This window comes from Balearica regulorum, chromosome 17 (genome assembly GCF_011004875.1).
Source record: "Balearica regulorum gibbericeps isolate bBalReg1 chromosome 17, bBalReg1.pri, whole genome shotgun sequence".
In the NCBI taxonomy this organism is placed as follows: Eukaryota; Metazoa; Chordata; class Aves; order Gruiformes; family Gruidae; genus Balearica; species Balearica regulorum.
In genome coordinates this window covers 394,299-412,310 of record NC_046200.1, presented here as the reverse complement: position 1 = coordinate 412,310, position 18,012 = coordinate 394,299, and the positions used below count along the sequence as shown (strand labels likewise).

The window sequence follows — 18,012 nt, the reverse complement described above, 5'->3', positions numbered from 1 at the left end:
CAAAGCATCAGTTTGATTTAGTCACAGTTTTGAGTGGAGATACCGCCAGTCATTAGCCATGTAGTCACTGGTGAGCCCTGTCCTGTATATTTAATCTTGAGCGTTTTTTGACTTGGCAGAAGAGATCTCCCTATTGTACTCCATTGGCTGGCAGAAAAATAACTCTTCTATCAGAAATCCTGCACTAGCCTAACTGCAAGCCTCAGTTCTCTCTGGAGAAAAACTCAGACTGCAAGCTTCTGATGCTCATCAGAGCCAGCTTCTGCGATGGGGAAAAGACAATGAGCTACAATAATGTAACCCCAGTCTTCCCTCTTAACACAATCTGTCACTTTTCCTCCTGCACATCATGAGTACCTTGGCTGCTGGTTTAGGGAACCTCTCTTGGTAAAACTCCCAGATCTTTCATGGGTATTATGTAAAATCTAGAAAAAAGAGCAGCAGCCAAGCTATCAGTACGTTTTTTCCTCAGCATGCTAGCAACAGCCAATGTGCGCTCACATTTTAGTAACAAAGTACAGAATAAGTCACAAGAACATGAGGCTACTGGTGGTGTAGGACAGGACTGCAATTCTTTACCTGTGCCTCTTCAAGCAGCAAGGAAATAAAGTCAACGTTTCACTCCACCATAGCCAGGCCAGCTTAGAGAGCAGATGCTCTCATCCCTGTTCAGAGGCACTAACCCCTGCGCCGGACTGTGCACCGTTATTTCAGGACAGGAGTGGTTAAACTCTAACAGCCTGCAGATGGCTCTGAACAAGGAAGGAAAAGGCAAGCCCGTACCTAGGGGCCCCACTAGCCTAAGAGCGTTTTATTTCCACCTCTGTGCAAGACTTAGTGGGTCTTAGTTGGAGCTAGTGCTAATGGAGCTGCCCAGAGACAAGGTCCCTAATGTGTACACGTGGACAGAGCTATGGTGCCACCAGTCCTCACGGTCGCTCTGCGTTCACACGAGCTGCGCAGCATCCCACCCACTCAGGCAGGTATGGTCAAACTTTGTGTTATCTGCCTAAGGTCCGTAAAGACACAGTCCAGTGACACCCACACTGCCATGGCCAAAGCGTGGATAGGTATATCCACACCAGCTTCACTTCAGCCAGTACAGGAGACATGGTTGTAAGAGCAGCAGCACCACAGACTTCATCGGGATTCTCAACTTCAGTACATTCCCAGGGTCTGCAGCAGGCCAACACAGCCCACAGTGAAATCTCCTCTGCATCATCTTCACAGAGAAATGACAGACTACCAAGGTGCGCTGCTCTTTCCTCTTCAACTGCATCTAAACAATCTGAGTCGAACTCCCACACTCACCTCCATCAGAAGAGAGGCAGATGGTCCTGCCTACCTTCCCCTCTTCTACTGCACCTCCCTTCCTTCTAGGATGGTGTCCTACCAACCACAGTGACCATCTGCAAAGGTCCACAGGAACCAAAGAATGCACGGAAAGACAGAGAGAGTCCCTTATGATTTCTAGTTTCCTGAATCAACCGTACTTTTAAGTCCGCTAATTCTTTTAGAAACAAATCTCAGATAAGCTAGTTCTGTGGATTTCTTGACCAGCCACTGTAGCTGATCAAAAAATACAACCCATCACTTCACTGTGATGGAAAGCACTGAAATGCCACAAGATGGCTGTTTCATGGTGCCTGTTACAGTGTCTTGCTAAGAACCGGTCGTCTTACTTGTCTGCATTGACCAAAACCACATGTATGTTCAATATGCCAAGGTCTCTCTCAGAGACACTAGAGGTATGCCAAATCCCAGCTACTTCTGCTCCATTCTTTCTCTGGGCACAAGTACCACAAAACAGCCTTAACTTTTCCCCACACTGTGACTGCAAAGAGCAGATGACCCATCTGGACGTACAGACTGCGCTCGGTGTGATATGGTGTTTGTAACAGGAGCTGCACAGACTCCCTGTGCCAGGGAGAGAAAAATGTTTTAAACATCATCGGTCCACCTGAGCAGCCTACATGATTCCCCACTCAGCTGACAACGTTTCCTTTCTGCAGGCTTGCGTGGGGGAGGACAGATCTGAATGCTGCAGCCAGACCCTCTGCAACTTCCTCCCGGGTTACAGGCGATGCAATCCAGCAGAAGCCTCTGGTACAAACATTTGCTTCAGCAGCCTGAGAACCCAATGCTCCCTCTGAGGGTAGCAGTCTCCCATACAGAGGAGCACTTTTTACCTTCTAAGCCAATTCTCTGTACGGTTGGAGGTAAAACAATTACCTCATTACAGTCGCACACCAAATTCCCTTCTGGTGGAATTCACATCAGCACTACTGCAACTTTATAACATCTGCATTATAAAAATGTCTGCAAAGGAGGCCAAGAAAAACAGCTTTTTGTTCAGAGGAAGCTCTGTGGTCAAGATGATGTCATCAGAAAGCGCCAAATTAATTTCCTGTGGTTACATCCTACAGGAAATCCAAGAAGCTCAGCTTTCTTGCTAAACCAAGTAGTCATTTGTTGTCAATAACTGTTAATTATGTGCCCAGATGTGTCATAAACTAAGAACTATCACCATGAGCCTTCATTCCCCGGATTCCTCCCAGACTGACCGTTGGGATCTGTTTAGATCAGCAGCCTGAATCCAGTGAACTGCACCAGCACTTGTGTCGCTGGGCCAGCCCAGGGACTCTGGGGTGCACGGGCTGCCGCGCTCGTGCCACACACCAGCACGGAGAGTTTCCTGCTATTTCCTCCAGCCCCCTCCCACAACGGGGGGATCTGCTGCTTAAAGAAATGCCGGAGGAGCAGCTACGTAGATTAGACTCTTTGCAGGAAGAGGGACCCCTGATCAATAGAACTATAAAAGCAATGATAAGTAACACCTTTTCTGCTGTGCACAAAGAGAAACATGGGAATCAGGAGGGATGCAGGAGGTTTTTCAGCTGGTAAAATAATCATGAAAATGTCTAGCAGGTTCCTCCCCCAGTCACAGTCCTTCCACAACCTACTGAAAGACACATCTCTCCAAGGCTCACTTGATATTTAAATTGTAAAATAACACTTCAGTAAAGCACTTAGCTAATTCAAATGGATCTTTTCAACGACTTATCAGTGGGAAACTAATCTTCCCCAGTTTTTAGATCTCCCCAAAACTTGTGTTTACATGAATTCACACCTGCCCTGCTGCCTCTAGCCACCCCCTTCACCTGCCACGCAATCCACAAGCCCTCCATTTTCTCACAGTAGACTGGGGAATAGCTTTTGTATCTGTAACTTGCACTAAAATTATGATTCTGTCCTTACAGTGAACTTTCAGTAGAAATCTCTTGGGACAGACTCTTCAGTCCATGCAGCACGCTTCCCTGGACTGGCAGGGAGCCCAGCATAACACCTCGAGAGCTGAATGGTAAGTGGTCAAGGCAAATCATATCCAGTCCAAGCAACTCCTACGCTTTACACAACGTTGTATTTCCAGGTTTGCGTGGATTCTTTTTCTTTTCACTACTTTTTAAACAAAGTGTATTTTATGTGAACAGTTGGGACAGGGAGCTAGCTCATTACTTGTCTGGAAAAGGCACAACATAGGATGCACTCTCATAGAGCTCCAATCGGTAGTGCCTGTATGACAGGGAAAACAAGAGCTGATGATGGGCAGGCTCCACTGCAGAGATGTCATACTGACACCTACTCAGCAGTACCTTCTGCTCGCAGACCTCCGAGCCTGTGCGCTGTGGGCAAGATGGACAGGAAGGGAGAGAGGGGCAGAATGACCTGCTCAGAGCCACATGGAGACAGAGGCAGGGGGAGGCATAAGGACAAACCAAACATCCTGCCATTTGCACTCACATGCTGTATCTACTGGCACGATTTCCTTAACAAAAGGCAAGTGAACGGCTGGGAAGAGAAATCACATAGCTTCCAAATTCTCAGAACAACGGGGCAGACAGACAAGGCTTCGTGACACGTTCATAGCTCTCTAGAAAACCACACAGTGCTGACTCCCAATTCGGTCTTTTTAATAAGCTTCCTACCTCTCTGTCCTTGAGTTTCATGGCGAGCACCAGCTGATGTCTGTGGTTAGTAAGGGCCTCCCGGTAATTTCCTTTGGAGAAGAATGCGGAGCCCAGATTTCCATGAGCTCGGCATTCTCCCGTCTGGTCACCTGAGTCACATGCAAACAAAACAAAGGTTAGCGAACAAAGGCGTCACTGGAAGCATCCAGCAGAAAGACTGGAACACGCTGTACGAAGTGATGCTCCAGTGTGAGAACCAGCATCAGAACAAACTCAACTTTATGTTTAATACACAGATGAAACTCTCGTCTTTGCTGGCCTTCAAAAACTTCCACAATACCCACCAACCTTATTTTTAGAATTGTTTTAATTTCTTCCTTGGCCTAACACTTGGCAATTTCCCATTCTTCCATGTTTATTCCTTGCTTGATGTTAGCAATCAGTCAATGGCCCAGGCTTCAAACAAGTAAGGAGCATGCCAGCTTTCTCCAGAAAGCAATTCTGCAGCACAGCTCAGCTCAGACACAAAGCACCTCTACTATTCTCTTCAAGACCGTAGTCGCTATACTTTCACTGAACTCTCCTAGCTAGAGCCCTCAGTCGCTATCTTCTCCACCTCTGCAAGGTTATGCCTTACTGTCTCCTCTCCTACAGCACCCTGAAAGCTTGAAAGCTCTCAGTGTTGTGCAGGATATACAGTACACAAGAGGGATTTTCCCAATTTATTTATTTTTCAAACTCTCTTGTTCATCCATTGTCTTACTCCTGATTTGTTCCTTCCCTGGCAACTGCCTCAGAAGCTCAGAGTACCTTTTTCCATCAAATTCTTGAAAAAAAACAGATCGCTTCATTTCAGATTCATTTAAGGCTTTGAGCCCAAGTCTACACGAGGGATAAGACCAGTTCCCACATACACGACACCAGAAAATTAGAGGACCCTGTAAAACCTTAGCACATTCATTGATCATTTGCCCCCTCACGCACATAGGCAAACAGGGCTGCACAAGCCTGTAGTGTGCACGTTTCAGAAGTTTCAGATTTGATTTAGCAGCTTGTGAAATCCCACAGAAACCTGAGCATTATACAGAGATGCTGACCATTAATACAGCTATTAATTTGTTCCATCTGTACCAATCCAGCACTCAAGCAAGTAAAATGAGAACTCTTACCTAAAGTCTTGGCTACGTCCAAGTCCTGCTGCATGTATCCAGTGCTTTTCTCTGTATTCCCAAGGGACCAGTATGCACTGCTCAGTGCAGAGAACACTGATCCCCGCAGCTTTAGGCTGCAAGTGCCGATCTTCAGGGCAGCCTCCAGCACCACCACAGAGGCCCCATGGTGGCCCGCGGTCAGAAGTTCCTGGCCAATCACAGACACCACAACAAAGGGGCTCTTGTCCAGCTTCATCTTCTGCAGTTGTTGATAGGTGGGCTCCAGGGACTCTGAAATAAAAAAAAACAAAGGCAGAGTTACTCAAATCAAGTTATCTGCATCTAGAAATCACCCTCACAACCCATCTTCATTTTTTGGTAACCAAATGATGCACGAGCTAAGGGTCAGACTGCCCAAATCAAACCAAGATTTATTACGGGAACTCAGGGCTCAAATGCATCATCTAATATCTAGCACATCACGAAAGATCAACTAGCAAACTGATGTTTTCCTTGCAGAAGGCACTTCAGGAAGACAGCATAAGCATGCAGAGCAGTCTCACACTGAGCTCTGAAGACCTAATGGCAGAAGGAATACAGAAAACATGTATACAGTTTTGTAGGAAACTGGAAACGGGCCACCAGCAGTGAATAGGAGCACCGCAGTTTCTGTCCCTTCAGCACAAACCTTCATCTGAACGACTGCAAAATCTGTGTGTGTCCGTATACCACAGCACACAATGTGCGCCAAGAGAGGTGACAAAAACTGCAGAAAGAAGCTGCTCTTTCTTCTGTAGGAGAAGGTGCTTCTGCAGAATAATAGCACTGGACCTGCCAGACTACTTACAACTGGTCTGTTTGCTTCATTCAGATGATAGAACATCTTGGCTGCACGTTTCAATAAGGACATCAATATAACGGGACTCGAATTTGCTGACCAAGTGGCATTTCTTGATTAGATGCTCTCACCTGAATCAACACTACCACAGCAACCTCACTTGCTCCCTGTTTTCATCATTTCTGCCTCTCTACAATGACCAAGTGTATAAACAACAAAAAGGATTTTAACACTTCCCTGAAGATGCAGTGTTAACGCAACGCCAGTTACAAACATCCAATTAGATCCTGGGATTAAATGCAGACGTAAGAGGACACAAATAGGTGCTGTAACATGCCACTACTTATCATGCTTATCACTGCAAGACCAGGTACGAACCCAGTTCCTGTCTTAAGAAGCTTATGATCCTAGCCAGGTAATCCAGGCAAACACAGGGAGAGAGAGGGGTACAGGAGAAAGGAGAAAAAGGAAAACACAACGGAAGTGCTCCTAGTAACCCTAAAGTCCAGTAAAAAAGGGGGAGCCAGCATGGTAATAGAAGGGCAGATATGGATTTCATTACTGCTCTTCTACAACAGCAGATGGTGAGGGAAGAAACATAGCCACAAACAGGCGAAAGATGCAGCAACAGTGACTCAGTTACTGGGAAGGGAGTTTCACCTTCATCTCTACATACTGCGGACCCATGGTCCCTGAACCCCTCAGTGACTGCATTTAATAATCTTTAAATGCCACTGACACTTACAGCCCTCTTTCCCTTTCTGGTTGCTCCTCTTCTTTCTCTGAATCCAAGCATCCTTGACACTACCACTCTCATCAGTCTATCCATGGCTTCAAACAATCTATTATCCTGGTGGAATCAAGTTACAAGGGACTGGCTTTACACCATAGACAATACCCGGAGAGATCCTCTGTGTCTCTGCTAGACAGCAAGCTCTTGGAAAGGGGACCAGAACAGCACATAACAACTACTCAAGTGCTTGCAGAGTGCCTAGCACAGTGGGATTGAGACTCTGAACAGTCATTACAGTAGTACAGTATATACACACACTCACAAAGTAAAACTAGCACTTTATAAGCAAGGCTGATCTAAAATCTGCCAAATCAGTTAGTGGGAGGATAACAACTGGAAAGCAGCAACACTGGGAAGCACAGTAGGGAGCGGCAATGTGAATATACAGCTGCTGTGCAACAGGACAGTGAGATCATCCAGCCAAATTTGGGGATGGCTACATAGAAACACCTGCATTCTAAGCAACAGCTACAGTACCTTTGGGTACCAAATGAAATTAGGTTCACAAGGTAACTGCTATATAGGACAGAAGCTTCCAGATGAATTAATCTTAGAGGATAGAGAAAAACACTGTAAAAAAGAAAACACCAACAGGGATATTTTTTCATTTCAGTGCTTCTTGGCCCCTAAGCGCTGGGGTCCCCAGCAGCATCTGCTGAGGATGAGAACTGCCATGTTCCCTCCTGGGAAATACCATTAGGACATTGCGACACAAAGCTTGCAAGAAAAACAGAGCAATAGAGAAACAGAGCAAAGAGGAGACTGCCTCCTTCCTCTAGAGAGGATAATCCTGCAAATAGGGACATTAGGAAACAGAAGCAAAATGCTGTACAGCTAATACAGCTTCAAGGTCCACGTGATTTCAACCTTCTTCCTGAATATAAGTGAATTAGCAGAGCAGCCTTTTTTTGCCTTCTGGAACGCTGTGTTTTGAGAGACATTAGTACTGTGAAGTGCTGACGTGCTCTTCTGGGCAAACATTAGCCTGGAGCATTTAAGACTCCCTGTTCCCAATGGCCGAGTCCCAGAGCATTGTGGAAAGTTGCTCCAAGTAATAATAAAGCCAGGGCCACTGCAGCGCACACCTCTACCTGCACTGATACTGGACAAAAGACAAAGGAGCAAAGACCTCATTGGAACTGCTGCACACCAGTCTGATTCACCTCCAGTGCCTCTCGAGCTGGGTATTACCATCTTGCTGTCCTGCTGAATCAGAAGAACGGTTTTTTTGCTCCTCCTCCTACTTTGGGCTCCTTTCTCAGCACCTGCTGACTCAGCAGAGAAGCCAAATCTTGAAGTCTTTCCTGTCAAGCCTCCGGGTTCTCCTCCTCTCAGATGCTGCCAGAGTCACACATGGACTGAAACTACCGCCTCTAAGTACCTTTGCAGCAGACCACCATCCTTGAGAAGATCTGGTGCTTACCTCGCATGGGAGATTTCATGGCGGCCTCGACCATGCCCACCAGAAGCTGAAGACTCTTGGGATCTTGAGCCAGTCCTGATGCAAATGCTGCCAGTGCATCTGCATGACGTCCAAGATACTGAAGGGCCACACCCTGTCGGAAGTATGCCTGAAAAGCCGAAGAGAAGAAATGCCAATTACTTAATTGGTAGAAGTCACAAATAACAGATCTGCCCATGATAAACAGATCTGCTGTTAAATAAATATGCCCATGATAAACAGGTCCGCTGGTGGACACTGGGCTACACGATCACATTCTGTCTTCTTTCGTCATGCTGGCTATAATCAGAAAAATCCAACACCACAGTTTGGTTGGTGATTGCCACCCAGTCGCTGATCCCCTCAAGCGTGATGACTTTCTCATCCTGCGCAAGGCCTCTGAACCATTCTGGAGACCAACAATGGTAATTACTATTAAGGCAAAGCTTTCCCCTTCGACTTGGCTAATTACCTATTCTTATCTATTTATAACCAAACGGTCATTCTCGAGACCTCCATTTCTGCTCTCTTGGCTCATGCAGCATACAAGTAACTTGCTTCCTTTCTCAATAGCTCTTGCCAAGGAGTCCAATATAAACATCTAGTACTAGTAGAGACCAAAATGTACTGAAAGCTTACGTTGCAATGAAACACAATGCAAAGATGCAGACAGGAGCCAAACTTTCTTTCTCCACCCACATCCCCTAATGCAGATACTGCCCAGCACTGTCCCACGTGTTTGGTGCAGTATACATACACATATCTATAATACACATACATATACGTATGTATATGCACTTCTTAGATTTAGGCCAGACATTCATAATTTTGAACATGTTTACAAGAGCATTTTTCTTTGTTTCTTCCTTTCCAAGGAAACCATTCATAGGAATGTGCAGTATCTTCAAAGTAACTTAAATCTCTTGTCACCATATACTTCAATTTCTACACCAGCAACGACACCAACATGCAGCTGCAAAGCATTCCCAAACAAAGCTTCCGCGTCTCCCCAACGTGGGATGCACACCAAGCAAGAACTACAGAAACATGTTCTGCTCACACATAAAGCAATGGCAAAGCCCAAAGGGTATCCAGAACTTCCTTCAGAGCTACTGGTTAAGAGATTACAGAAAACAGAGTCCAATATTTACTCAAAGTACTCAGGTGTATTTGTAGCACATATATCTGGACACTTATAAAAAGGTCTTGAATCTTTACGTGCCTTTGATGCTCATTATTCAGGTTTTATCTTCATGTCCAGCTAATACCTTTCTGATGCAAACTTTGCTGCACTTTTGGTTCATTCAAAGTTATTTCAATAGCACAAATAAAGCTGTCAGAACAAAAGATAAAACATTTGCATTTCTTAAAAAGTGCTTTAAGAACATAATACTGCTCCTTGAGATTGGCTCCTAGTATTGCTTTCATGGATAAGACCTCATCATTATTTCCCTCCATCTATAATAGAAACCTGTGCTCAAGATACTTAAATATACATCTGTGGAAGTCTTTTTACTTAAACAGGATAAATCTCCAATTAATATCTAAACTGGTATTTCATTAGAGCTTCCAGACACTTTTGGAATCCAATCCGGGAAGGCAGAGATTAAGGAAAATCAGAAGTGACATGAGAAATTTATAGACATGAATATTTAATCTCTTTTCCATTAGTAAGCCTTGATTGTAGAACCACTTTTAATGAATTCAATGAAAGCAAAATTCTTTTCATTAACCTTTAGTATAAATGTGTTCTTACTGAACCAAATAAGCTACCGTACTGGAAACCCTCTTCAATGTTAATTAGATTACTAGCATGAAGCTTTAAATCAAAGAAAATACAAAGAACTAACAATGTGCAGTGGCCATCAAGCATGAGTCCTCCCAGCAGTGAGTGAGCTGTCACCTAAATCACGGCATACACTTTTAAGTTCTTTTTTCCCCCCCAGAATTATCATTTAATTACTTTCTTTACCACCTGATGACAGAAGCAGTTTGATGCAGCATGTCTCCGATGGGGACTTTTCCAGCCAACAAAGCTGGTGCAGGACAAATGTGCCTGCCTGATTCAATTATCAAGGATGAGGGCACAAATACGCAGCAGCCAGCAATGGAACTTCATATTGTGTGCAGGCATCTCCAACATCTCATGCTTTACAGGAAGGCAGCAGCCTGCCATCTCCTCTTCAGAACGCACAGTACCAGGACAGATGGCACATCAGGGAACATGGGGCTTCCGCACCACTGCAGAAAGTCACCTGAGCCCAGAAACCCAAAATGCACTCATATACAGGGTTTCAAGGAAAAGGCAGAAGGGAGATGGATGCTGCAGGTGATGCACACAAGCCTCCCACAGCTTACAGAAGACATGACTTCTGTTTCCAATGTTCAGATGGGACCACGTAGCGCAATCATCTCTCACATCCCATCCTATACACACAAAAGCTGTAGGGCAAGTAGTAACATACTCTTCAACTATAGGTATGGTAACAAATAGTTTTCGTGTCTCCCATGAAGGAAAATGGCCCCTGTGAGGAAAATGGAGAAAAAGCAAGCTAAACGAAACACAGGTGAAGCTACTTCCAGTTCTTGTACAGAAATACAAGTGAACATCAGTTCCCAGCTGGAGAAAACATACCACAGGTGCAACATCAGAAAAGGGAAAAAAAAAAGGGGGCAAGAAAAAAAAAAAAAAGGCCTGGCCATGAGTCTCAGAGCACTTTGCAGAGGAGTAACAGGCCGGTTGGGCAGGCAACGGTGAGCCAAAGAACTCTACAGCCTTCACTGCAAGCGAAGGGCCCTGCCTAGCTGGGACGCACCAGTGGCTGCAGCTGCGACACTGGGTTTTAGCACCTGCCCATCGGACCCTGTCGCTTTTGTGGAGCACTGAGCACATCTCAAACGCTGAGAAAACAGAGTTCTCATCCCCGAGCCCTGCATACAGAGGAGACACCACAGGCTCCAGGTGACAGAAGAAAACAAGACAGGGACAAGATGCACAAAACAGCATGCAACTCAGTACCGTGCATTTCCAACATCCTTTCTGGAAAGTGTTTTTATCCCCACATCTATTCCTGGAAGTCCCTCCTGGAAACCACTTAATTTGAATACAAACATAGCATTCAGAGCCCAAAAGAAAAACCTATTAATCATAACTGAAAGGAAGATTTTGGCCAATTTTTCTCCTGCAAAAACCCCTTCCTTCCTTTCTCCTCCAGTTTCCAGCGTATACAGAACACTCTCCACACATTGTGTTCCCCAGAGACCTTTACCAAAATAAATAAAAAACATTCACATCACCTATTTCCTCCCCAAGAGGCATTCACAAGTTAGTTTAGCATTGGAATGAAGACACCGTATCAAGGGAAAAAATCTACAAAGAGGAAATGGTGAAAATCACCCTTTGGAAGAAGAGAGGAAAAGGAAAGGCAGGAAGCCAGCAGCTGCAGCTGAAGAAATGAGACAAGGAGCAGCTTTCCAGTCCCAACACAGAGTCTTCCCACACTTGGGCGAACTTTACATTTTTTTATCACGCTACGTAAAGATAGAAGAGTACTCACTCTACAGTAAAAGTTACATTAATTTCCCAGTGATACCAGGTAAGAAAAATTATTGATTCCTTTTAAGAAGATTAAAGCAAAAAGAGAATGGTGCTTTGACAGGACAAGTGAACAGCGGGTGTTTTCTAACCTGTGGCTCTTTGCATCCTCAATGTAATACAAAGAGCTGGAACAATCTTTCTCACTTTTTCAGTCTCTGCATCATACTTTCCAGGAAGGCAGTGTGCAAAAAGAAAGTATTTCTCAGCTGAAATTTGGCACTAGGTGCATCTCCCTCTATGGGAACTATTTCCTCCTCTCCTTGTGTTAGCATGTGTTCGATCTGCTGTTCCTATCTCTAGATTCTCTAGTGTGCCACGGGTTAACAGCACCCACATCCAACCCTCCAGCCAGAGCCAACTCGGGTTCTGCACAGTGCGTCTACCGACATCCCCACTGCCAGCCCCGGGAGCAAACACAGCGAGAGCGGGAGTACTGCACTGCCAGCAGGAGCCTTTTGGGAAGTGAAGAGGATTAAAAGGTAAAAGGCAGCTCTACCAAACAGCCAGTCTCATCACGTCACCGATCCTAAATCGGAGAGGTTGTTAGCGAGTAATCCCATGCACCTTGGACCTTGAGTTGGGAAATCAGACCATACTGCAGTCCCATACAGCCAGTCATTTCTTTAGTCCCCTGGACAACAAACCAAACTTCAGCTAGTTTACAGATTTCATACAGCCAAGTGGAGATGGCCTGGGAAGGAGGACAGGGAATAATTCATGCTTTTTGTCCATGACACCATTGAAAGCACTGTTGATATTCTGGAAGCAAAAATAAGTTATTCCAATTAATTAACTTACAATATATATTTGGCACTTGAGACTTCAAAGCCATGTAGAAAATTGGCCCTGTAACAGAGGCTGCTCATATAGGAAGTCCAAAATGCCACCGATCTGAAGTTGCGTTATGCCCAGCACAGGGCCCACCCAAAAGGTAACCCGTCTTCCCATCTTGTTCAGATTTTGTCCCCTTCCCATTTTTTCGGACTTGCCTTTTTGTCCCATGCTTTTCAGAACATGCCATGTTTTCATGACAAGAATATAGTTCTTAGTGCTGTTCTCTACCCTCAACTTCATTTTACAAAAATTGTAGGAACAAGAGAACACGAAAGAAGACATTCCTAATCGAACGCTCCAGCTTTATGGAGGCAGCCGACAGCTGGGGGCTGCAGCAGAGTCAGTGTGTGCCTAACCAGGCATCATCTCTCTCTACAATTCTAAGCACAAGTCCTATTTGCTCTGCTCAATTTATTGGCCGGTGTAGTTTCTATACAGGCTAGTATTTTTCACCTGCGTTTATTACAGCCCATTTAATAAAAAAGGAAAACTTCTATCTGTCATATTAGGAGTTGCCACTGGACTGACTGCTGCAGTGTCCAGGCAACGCAAATGCAAACATGCTCGTTAGTTTTTTCATCCTCATCATCTGAGATCCCATCTAGATAACTGTCTAGACCGTGATTATTATTAGATTTTCATGTGCAACTTGAAACAGGATTAGAATGTAAATGCCATCATTGGAATGGGCGGTATCAAGAGGGGTTCTGAAATTGTTACTATCCTTTTAATATCAATACACAAAATCTGGTTTAGGCAGAGCAATAGTAATTGGTTTATAATTAATACAAAACACACAATAAAGATAAAAATACAGTACAAGGAAACACTATTTATGAATATAAATGGGACCTCTATGTTTCCCTGGATTCTGCTAAATAAAAACAAGCCCAGTAAAGGAAGCCCAAGACAACTCAATGCTTTTCTTACCAGATAAGCATCAAAATAGGTGTTAACTTTTTGGATAAGGGATCTAGGCAATACTCATGCTCTACTGGCATATCTGGCAGGCTCTGGTACAACTCTTTGGGCTGATACAATTTTCCCCTGTAGAATCCATGGCAATAAATCATTCAGATCCTTACCGCATCTCGTATGCAATCCTTGCAAGAGTTAGAGGGAAGCAGCAGCCGCAAGAGTTCAGTCCTGACTTACCACAGTCTCTTTTAAGTCTGAAGCATGAGCTCATGTTTCTGGAATATGATTTAGTACCAGGGTACAAGCATTTTTCTAACAGTAGTCCTATTACACTCTTTACTGGGCAGGATGGTATACTGTTTATAAATATTTTAAAACAGTTAGAACCAGGGGATTAACCAGCACGTAGGAGCCCCATGAGGGCGTACCGTCACCCGACTGCCTTAGGACGTACTGAGATGGCCAGGCAGCAAAGCAGGAGCCCTGCCTTTCTCCCTGAAGCAGGGTAACCCTTTCAAGGGCCCTGTGCACAGACGACAGCATGCGCCTAGTCGATCCCCTCCGAGCACTCCAGCAGAGATCCTGCTGGCCACGGGCTGCCCAAAAGGAACACAGTGACAAAGACTATCACAGCTTCAGGATCTCCATCTCGGGGGTGCCGAGGGTGAGGCACCCCCCTGCCTCGCCGGGGCTCCTGCGCCTGCATCTGCACCTCCTCTCTTCTCTGCACAACCCCCCTTCTGCAGGTGGTCCCTCCGCCGTTGTACAGAGCAACATCGCGCCGCCTTTCTGTGCCCACACCGCCTTGCTAGGGCTCATCTGATAGTTTTGTCATCAAACTTCATGCTCAGAGACTCATTTACATCATTTGCTAGCTGATTTGTAACTTGATATTGGAGACAGAAGAATGAAATTGGAAAAGCATCAGAAGAACTTGGAACAGAAAATTACTGTCAAACAGAAAACTTGAAAAAAAATGCTCAACCTTAGACAAAGACTCCCATTGTACACAGGGGAGGAAATTCAAAACACCTTTATATTCATGTCAGCTTCGGACCTTGGACAACCAGCTATCTGGACAGGAAAGGCAATCACACAGAAAACACTTTTCCCACAACGCTCCCTTGGTTCGTCAGATCAGGAGATGATGCCAAAAATAGCATGAATAATCTATGATGTATTTAATCGGCCTGTCCTGAGTCTGCAGAATGCCCGGACAGACGGGCCCACTGTCCCATGCGGGACCGCTCGGCATCCACCAGCCAGCTCCCTTGCTGCTGCCCACGCGAGCCAGGCCGGTGGCTGATCAATCCGATCGTGTGATGAACAAAAAGGAGGAAAATGTGGGAACAGCCACTACGGCTTCTTGGGGCCAAGCACCAGGTTGAATCTCTCCTCTCCCCTTGTAACTGCTTTACAGCCAAATTTTAGAGAAAAATACAGGACAAATCTCTGCTGTGGGATTTCAGGAATGCGAGGAGAGGGAAGAATGCGCTTTAATTCAGAACACATGCAGCACATGCATAAATACTGCTTGCCGTCCACATGAACTGAACTCCCACTTTCACAAAGTTAGGGTTGCACCCTAGGTAACAATTTTCCTTCCATACGCTCGCCTGGCACCTGAACCACTACCCTTAGCCTGCCCTAAAGAACAAGCAGAGATCTGACGAATTTATTGTCTCTGCAGCATAGCTGCTTTATCTCCTACCTGTTTCCAAGGTGTCTCTGACAGGAACTGCGTTACTCAGAAGTTTCCTCTAAGCCCCATTGAGCCCGTACAGAAAAACAGCGGGGGTGTGTGTGTAAAGTATCGTACCTCATTTTATCCAAAGGGCATTTAATTATTCTTATTCATTGTGCTTCCAGTGCCTCCAGTGGGTGACTGCGCACAGATCACTTGCCCATCTGAATTAAATGTGATCATCACTAATAAAGAGTCAAATCTTTGCTTAGGTAGTTTGGTTAGCACAAAAGTTAACAGCCCGGCTTTTCACATAGCTTATTGTTGTTGCTCCATTCTTGCCCACTCCGGGCTCGCTCTAGAAACAGCGGCTACAATCTAGATCCCCTCTTCAGCAGGAATCCCTCACCTTTCGTAACAGCGCGTGTTAGCAGACAATCTTCCTGTCTTTGTCAGCTACAACTCTTAAGCCTCATTTAATGAATAAAGTGCTGTAGACAAGTAATGACCAATCTGCTGATGCCCAAATACAGCACAGGGAAAGCACAACCAGCCTCTTGTGTTTAAGGCTGACAGGCACAGATGCAAGTACAGCATCTGCTAGAATTCCTCCGCAAGTCAACAGGGACAAAGTTTTGCCCAATTTCTGGCTAAACAACTTGTTTTAGAAATTGCAGAAGAAAAGATAAACTGCCTTCCACCCTGCTCAGAAGTAACACCAATCTTGGCAAGATATTATTAGAGATTTATTAGATATAGAATTACACAAAATTTAAAATACATGATTAGATGACACCTGTAGGCTGCTTCTCAATGAATTTTGGGGCAGTGGCAGGACTGCTTTTAACACCATATCACCTAGTGCTTTGTTTAGTTTCAGCATTGTACCATAATTTAAATTGTATTAGTGTCTGATATTTAACTGCCAGTGTACATCTGCACACAATTGTCTCAATTCTAACAGTGCTGAAAACACTGAACAGTTGAGAACCTTTACAGAGCTCAAGAATATACAAACATATGCTACTATTTGTTCATATACCCTTAAAAGCAAAATCAAATGAAAAAGCGGTACAAAGGGAAAAGAGGGAATACTAAAAATCATGTCCCAAACTGGAAGACATTCATTCACCATAAGAACTCTTTTTGCTATTCTGCTTGAGTGTTCCAGCACAGAGTTTCATTGTCTCACTTCAAATTACTCATCTGAGCAGCAGCTCAAATGACTGCCCCCGCCTCCCCAGCATTTCTCCATTTTGCACACTGGCAGGCTGTGCAAGTTTAGGTGGATCACACTAAAAACCCACAATAAAATCCAGAAATGAGGCATTAAAGCATCTGGTCAGCCCACAGTCACGAGGCTTGGCATTCACAACGAATCCAGCAGGGGATTTTTCAAAGACCCACATTAGCTAATGCAGCACTCACTGACTGGACAGGCGGTCCAACATAGGTGATCTGGATTCACAGTTAAGACAAAAGGTCTTTTCCCAGCTGCGTGACTGCCGATTAAACTAACATCGTGCAATGATTTGTAGTTGCCATCTTGCAGTGAGACTACTGAAGATGACCAAAATCCTGACATCTGGACGTAAGAATAAATAATACTACAGTGGCTGCTGTCAGCATTACTCTGTTCTTTCCAAGCAAGCAACTCCAGCAGACAACATGATGGCACATCTGCACATCCAGCGGAGGGACAGCTCCCGGCCAGGGCAGCACTCAGCTCCAGCAGCACACAAGCCACCAGACAACACCCTTGAGTGGCACTCTCATGGGAAAACACCGGCAAGCACCTGACAGCCAAGCCTTCTTTCAGTCTCTCAGTATGCAGATGCCAGACACCCTGCAGGTGAGTGTTTCCTATGCAATGGTACCTAAATTACCAGGAGAGACAAATTTATTACAGTCGCTGTCACCCCTGCCTATAAATGGAAGCCATCAACAGACCATCTTATCAAAAACCACAGCCAACCCCTCTGCCACCAGCTTTCATCTGCATCTCCAGTCCCCAGCAGGACGTGTCCTGCTTTCCCCAGCTCCTCTTCTGCATGGCAGGTGGGTCCTGGCAGTTTGGTCTCTTAAAACTTACCTCCATGCTTTTGGTTTTCTCCAAATCCCAGTACTCTTCCTCTGCCCAGAAGACTTGACCCTCTTGGCTTCACTCTCTGTCTGTAAAATCCCTCTGTGCCTTGCATTTCTCTTATCCATGGTACATCGCTCTGTTTTCAGCTGCTGTTTGATTGCTGCCATTCTGAAAACCATTTAGGGTTGTTTTGGAAATGCATGCACTTGTCCTTGCTGAAGTAAACTGAGATGAAATGGGATTTGCCAAGATCAAGACAGCTGGAAGGCAGAGACAGTGACTTGCATACCAGAGGCCTGGAGCTAGAAAGTGCCATCTCCCATTTTGAGTCTAATAACCGATAAAATACCTGTTTTCTGTCACCCTTCTCCCACTTTGTGATTTCAGCTGTAATCTCTGAATCTGAGTATGCTTACATCTAGCAGTCATAATGGCTGGCTGTTCCAAAAAGGGTGGAAAGTGAAGGCCTCCTCGGGTACAGATTGCTTAGTCACATCAGCAGGTATTTGAGGACTTCGCCCATTTACAGAGGCACTTAACCAAGTTGAGTACTGAATCTTGCCAGATTTTAGATGGCTAAAATCCGGTAGTTGTGAAGGGAAAGTACTGAAGTCATTGCAAAGACTAGCTAGTCTGGCAAGATTCAGCTGTGGTAAAAAGTGACTTTATTCTTAGCTATGAAGAAAATCTTAGAGCTAAGT

The 18,012-nt window shown here is 45.0% G+C and overlaps 1 protein-coding gene across 3 annotated transcripts in view; it reads right to left on the bottom strand.

Moving 5' to 3' along the window:
• The window catches only part of TTC28 (tetratricopeptide repeat domain 28), a 187,852-nt gene that overhangs the window by 68,016 nt on the left and 101,824 nt on the right, over window positions 1–18,012 (bottom strand). For all 3 annotated transcript variants that reach the window (XM_075769899.1, XM_075769900.1, XM_075769901.1), the window contains 3 exons: window positions 8,174–8,321; window positions 5,138–5,410; window positions 3,987–4,117 (listed from right to left, as the gene is read on the bottom strand). In XM_075769899.1, the coding sequence (XP_075626014.1) occupies window positions 3,987–4,117; window positions 5,138–5,410; window positions 8,174–8,321 (552 nt within the window). The remainder of the gene's footprint in view (window positions 1–3,986; window positions 4,118–5,137; window positions 5,411–8,173; window positions 8,322–18,012) is intronic.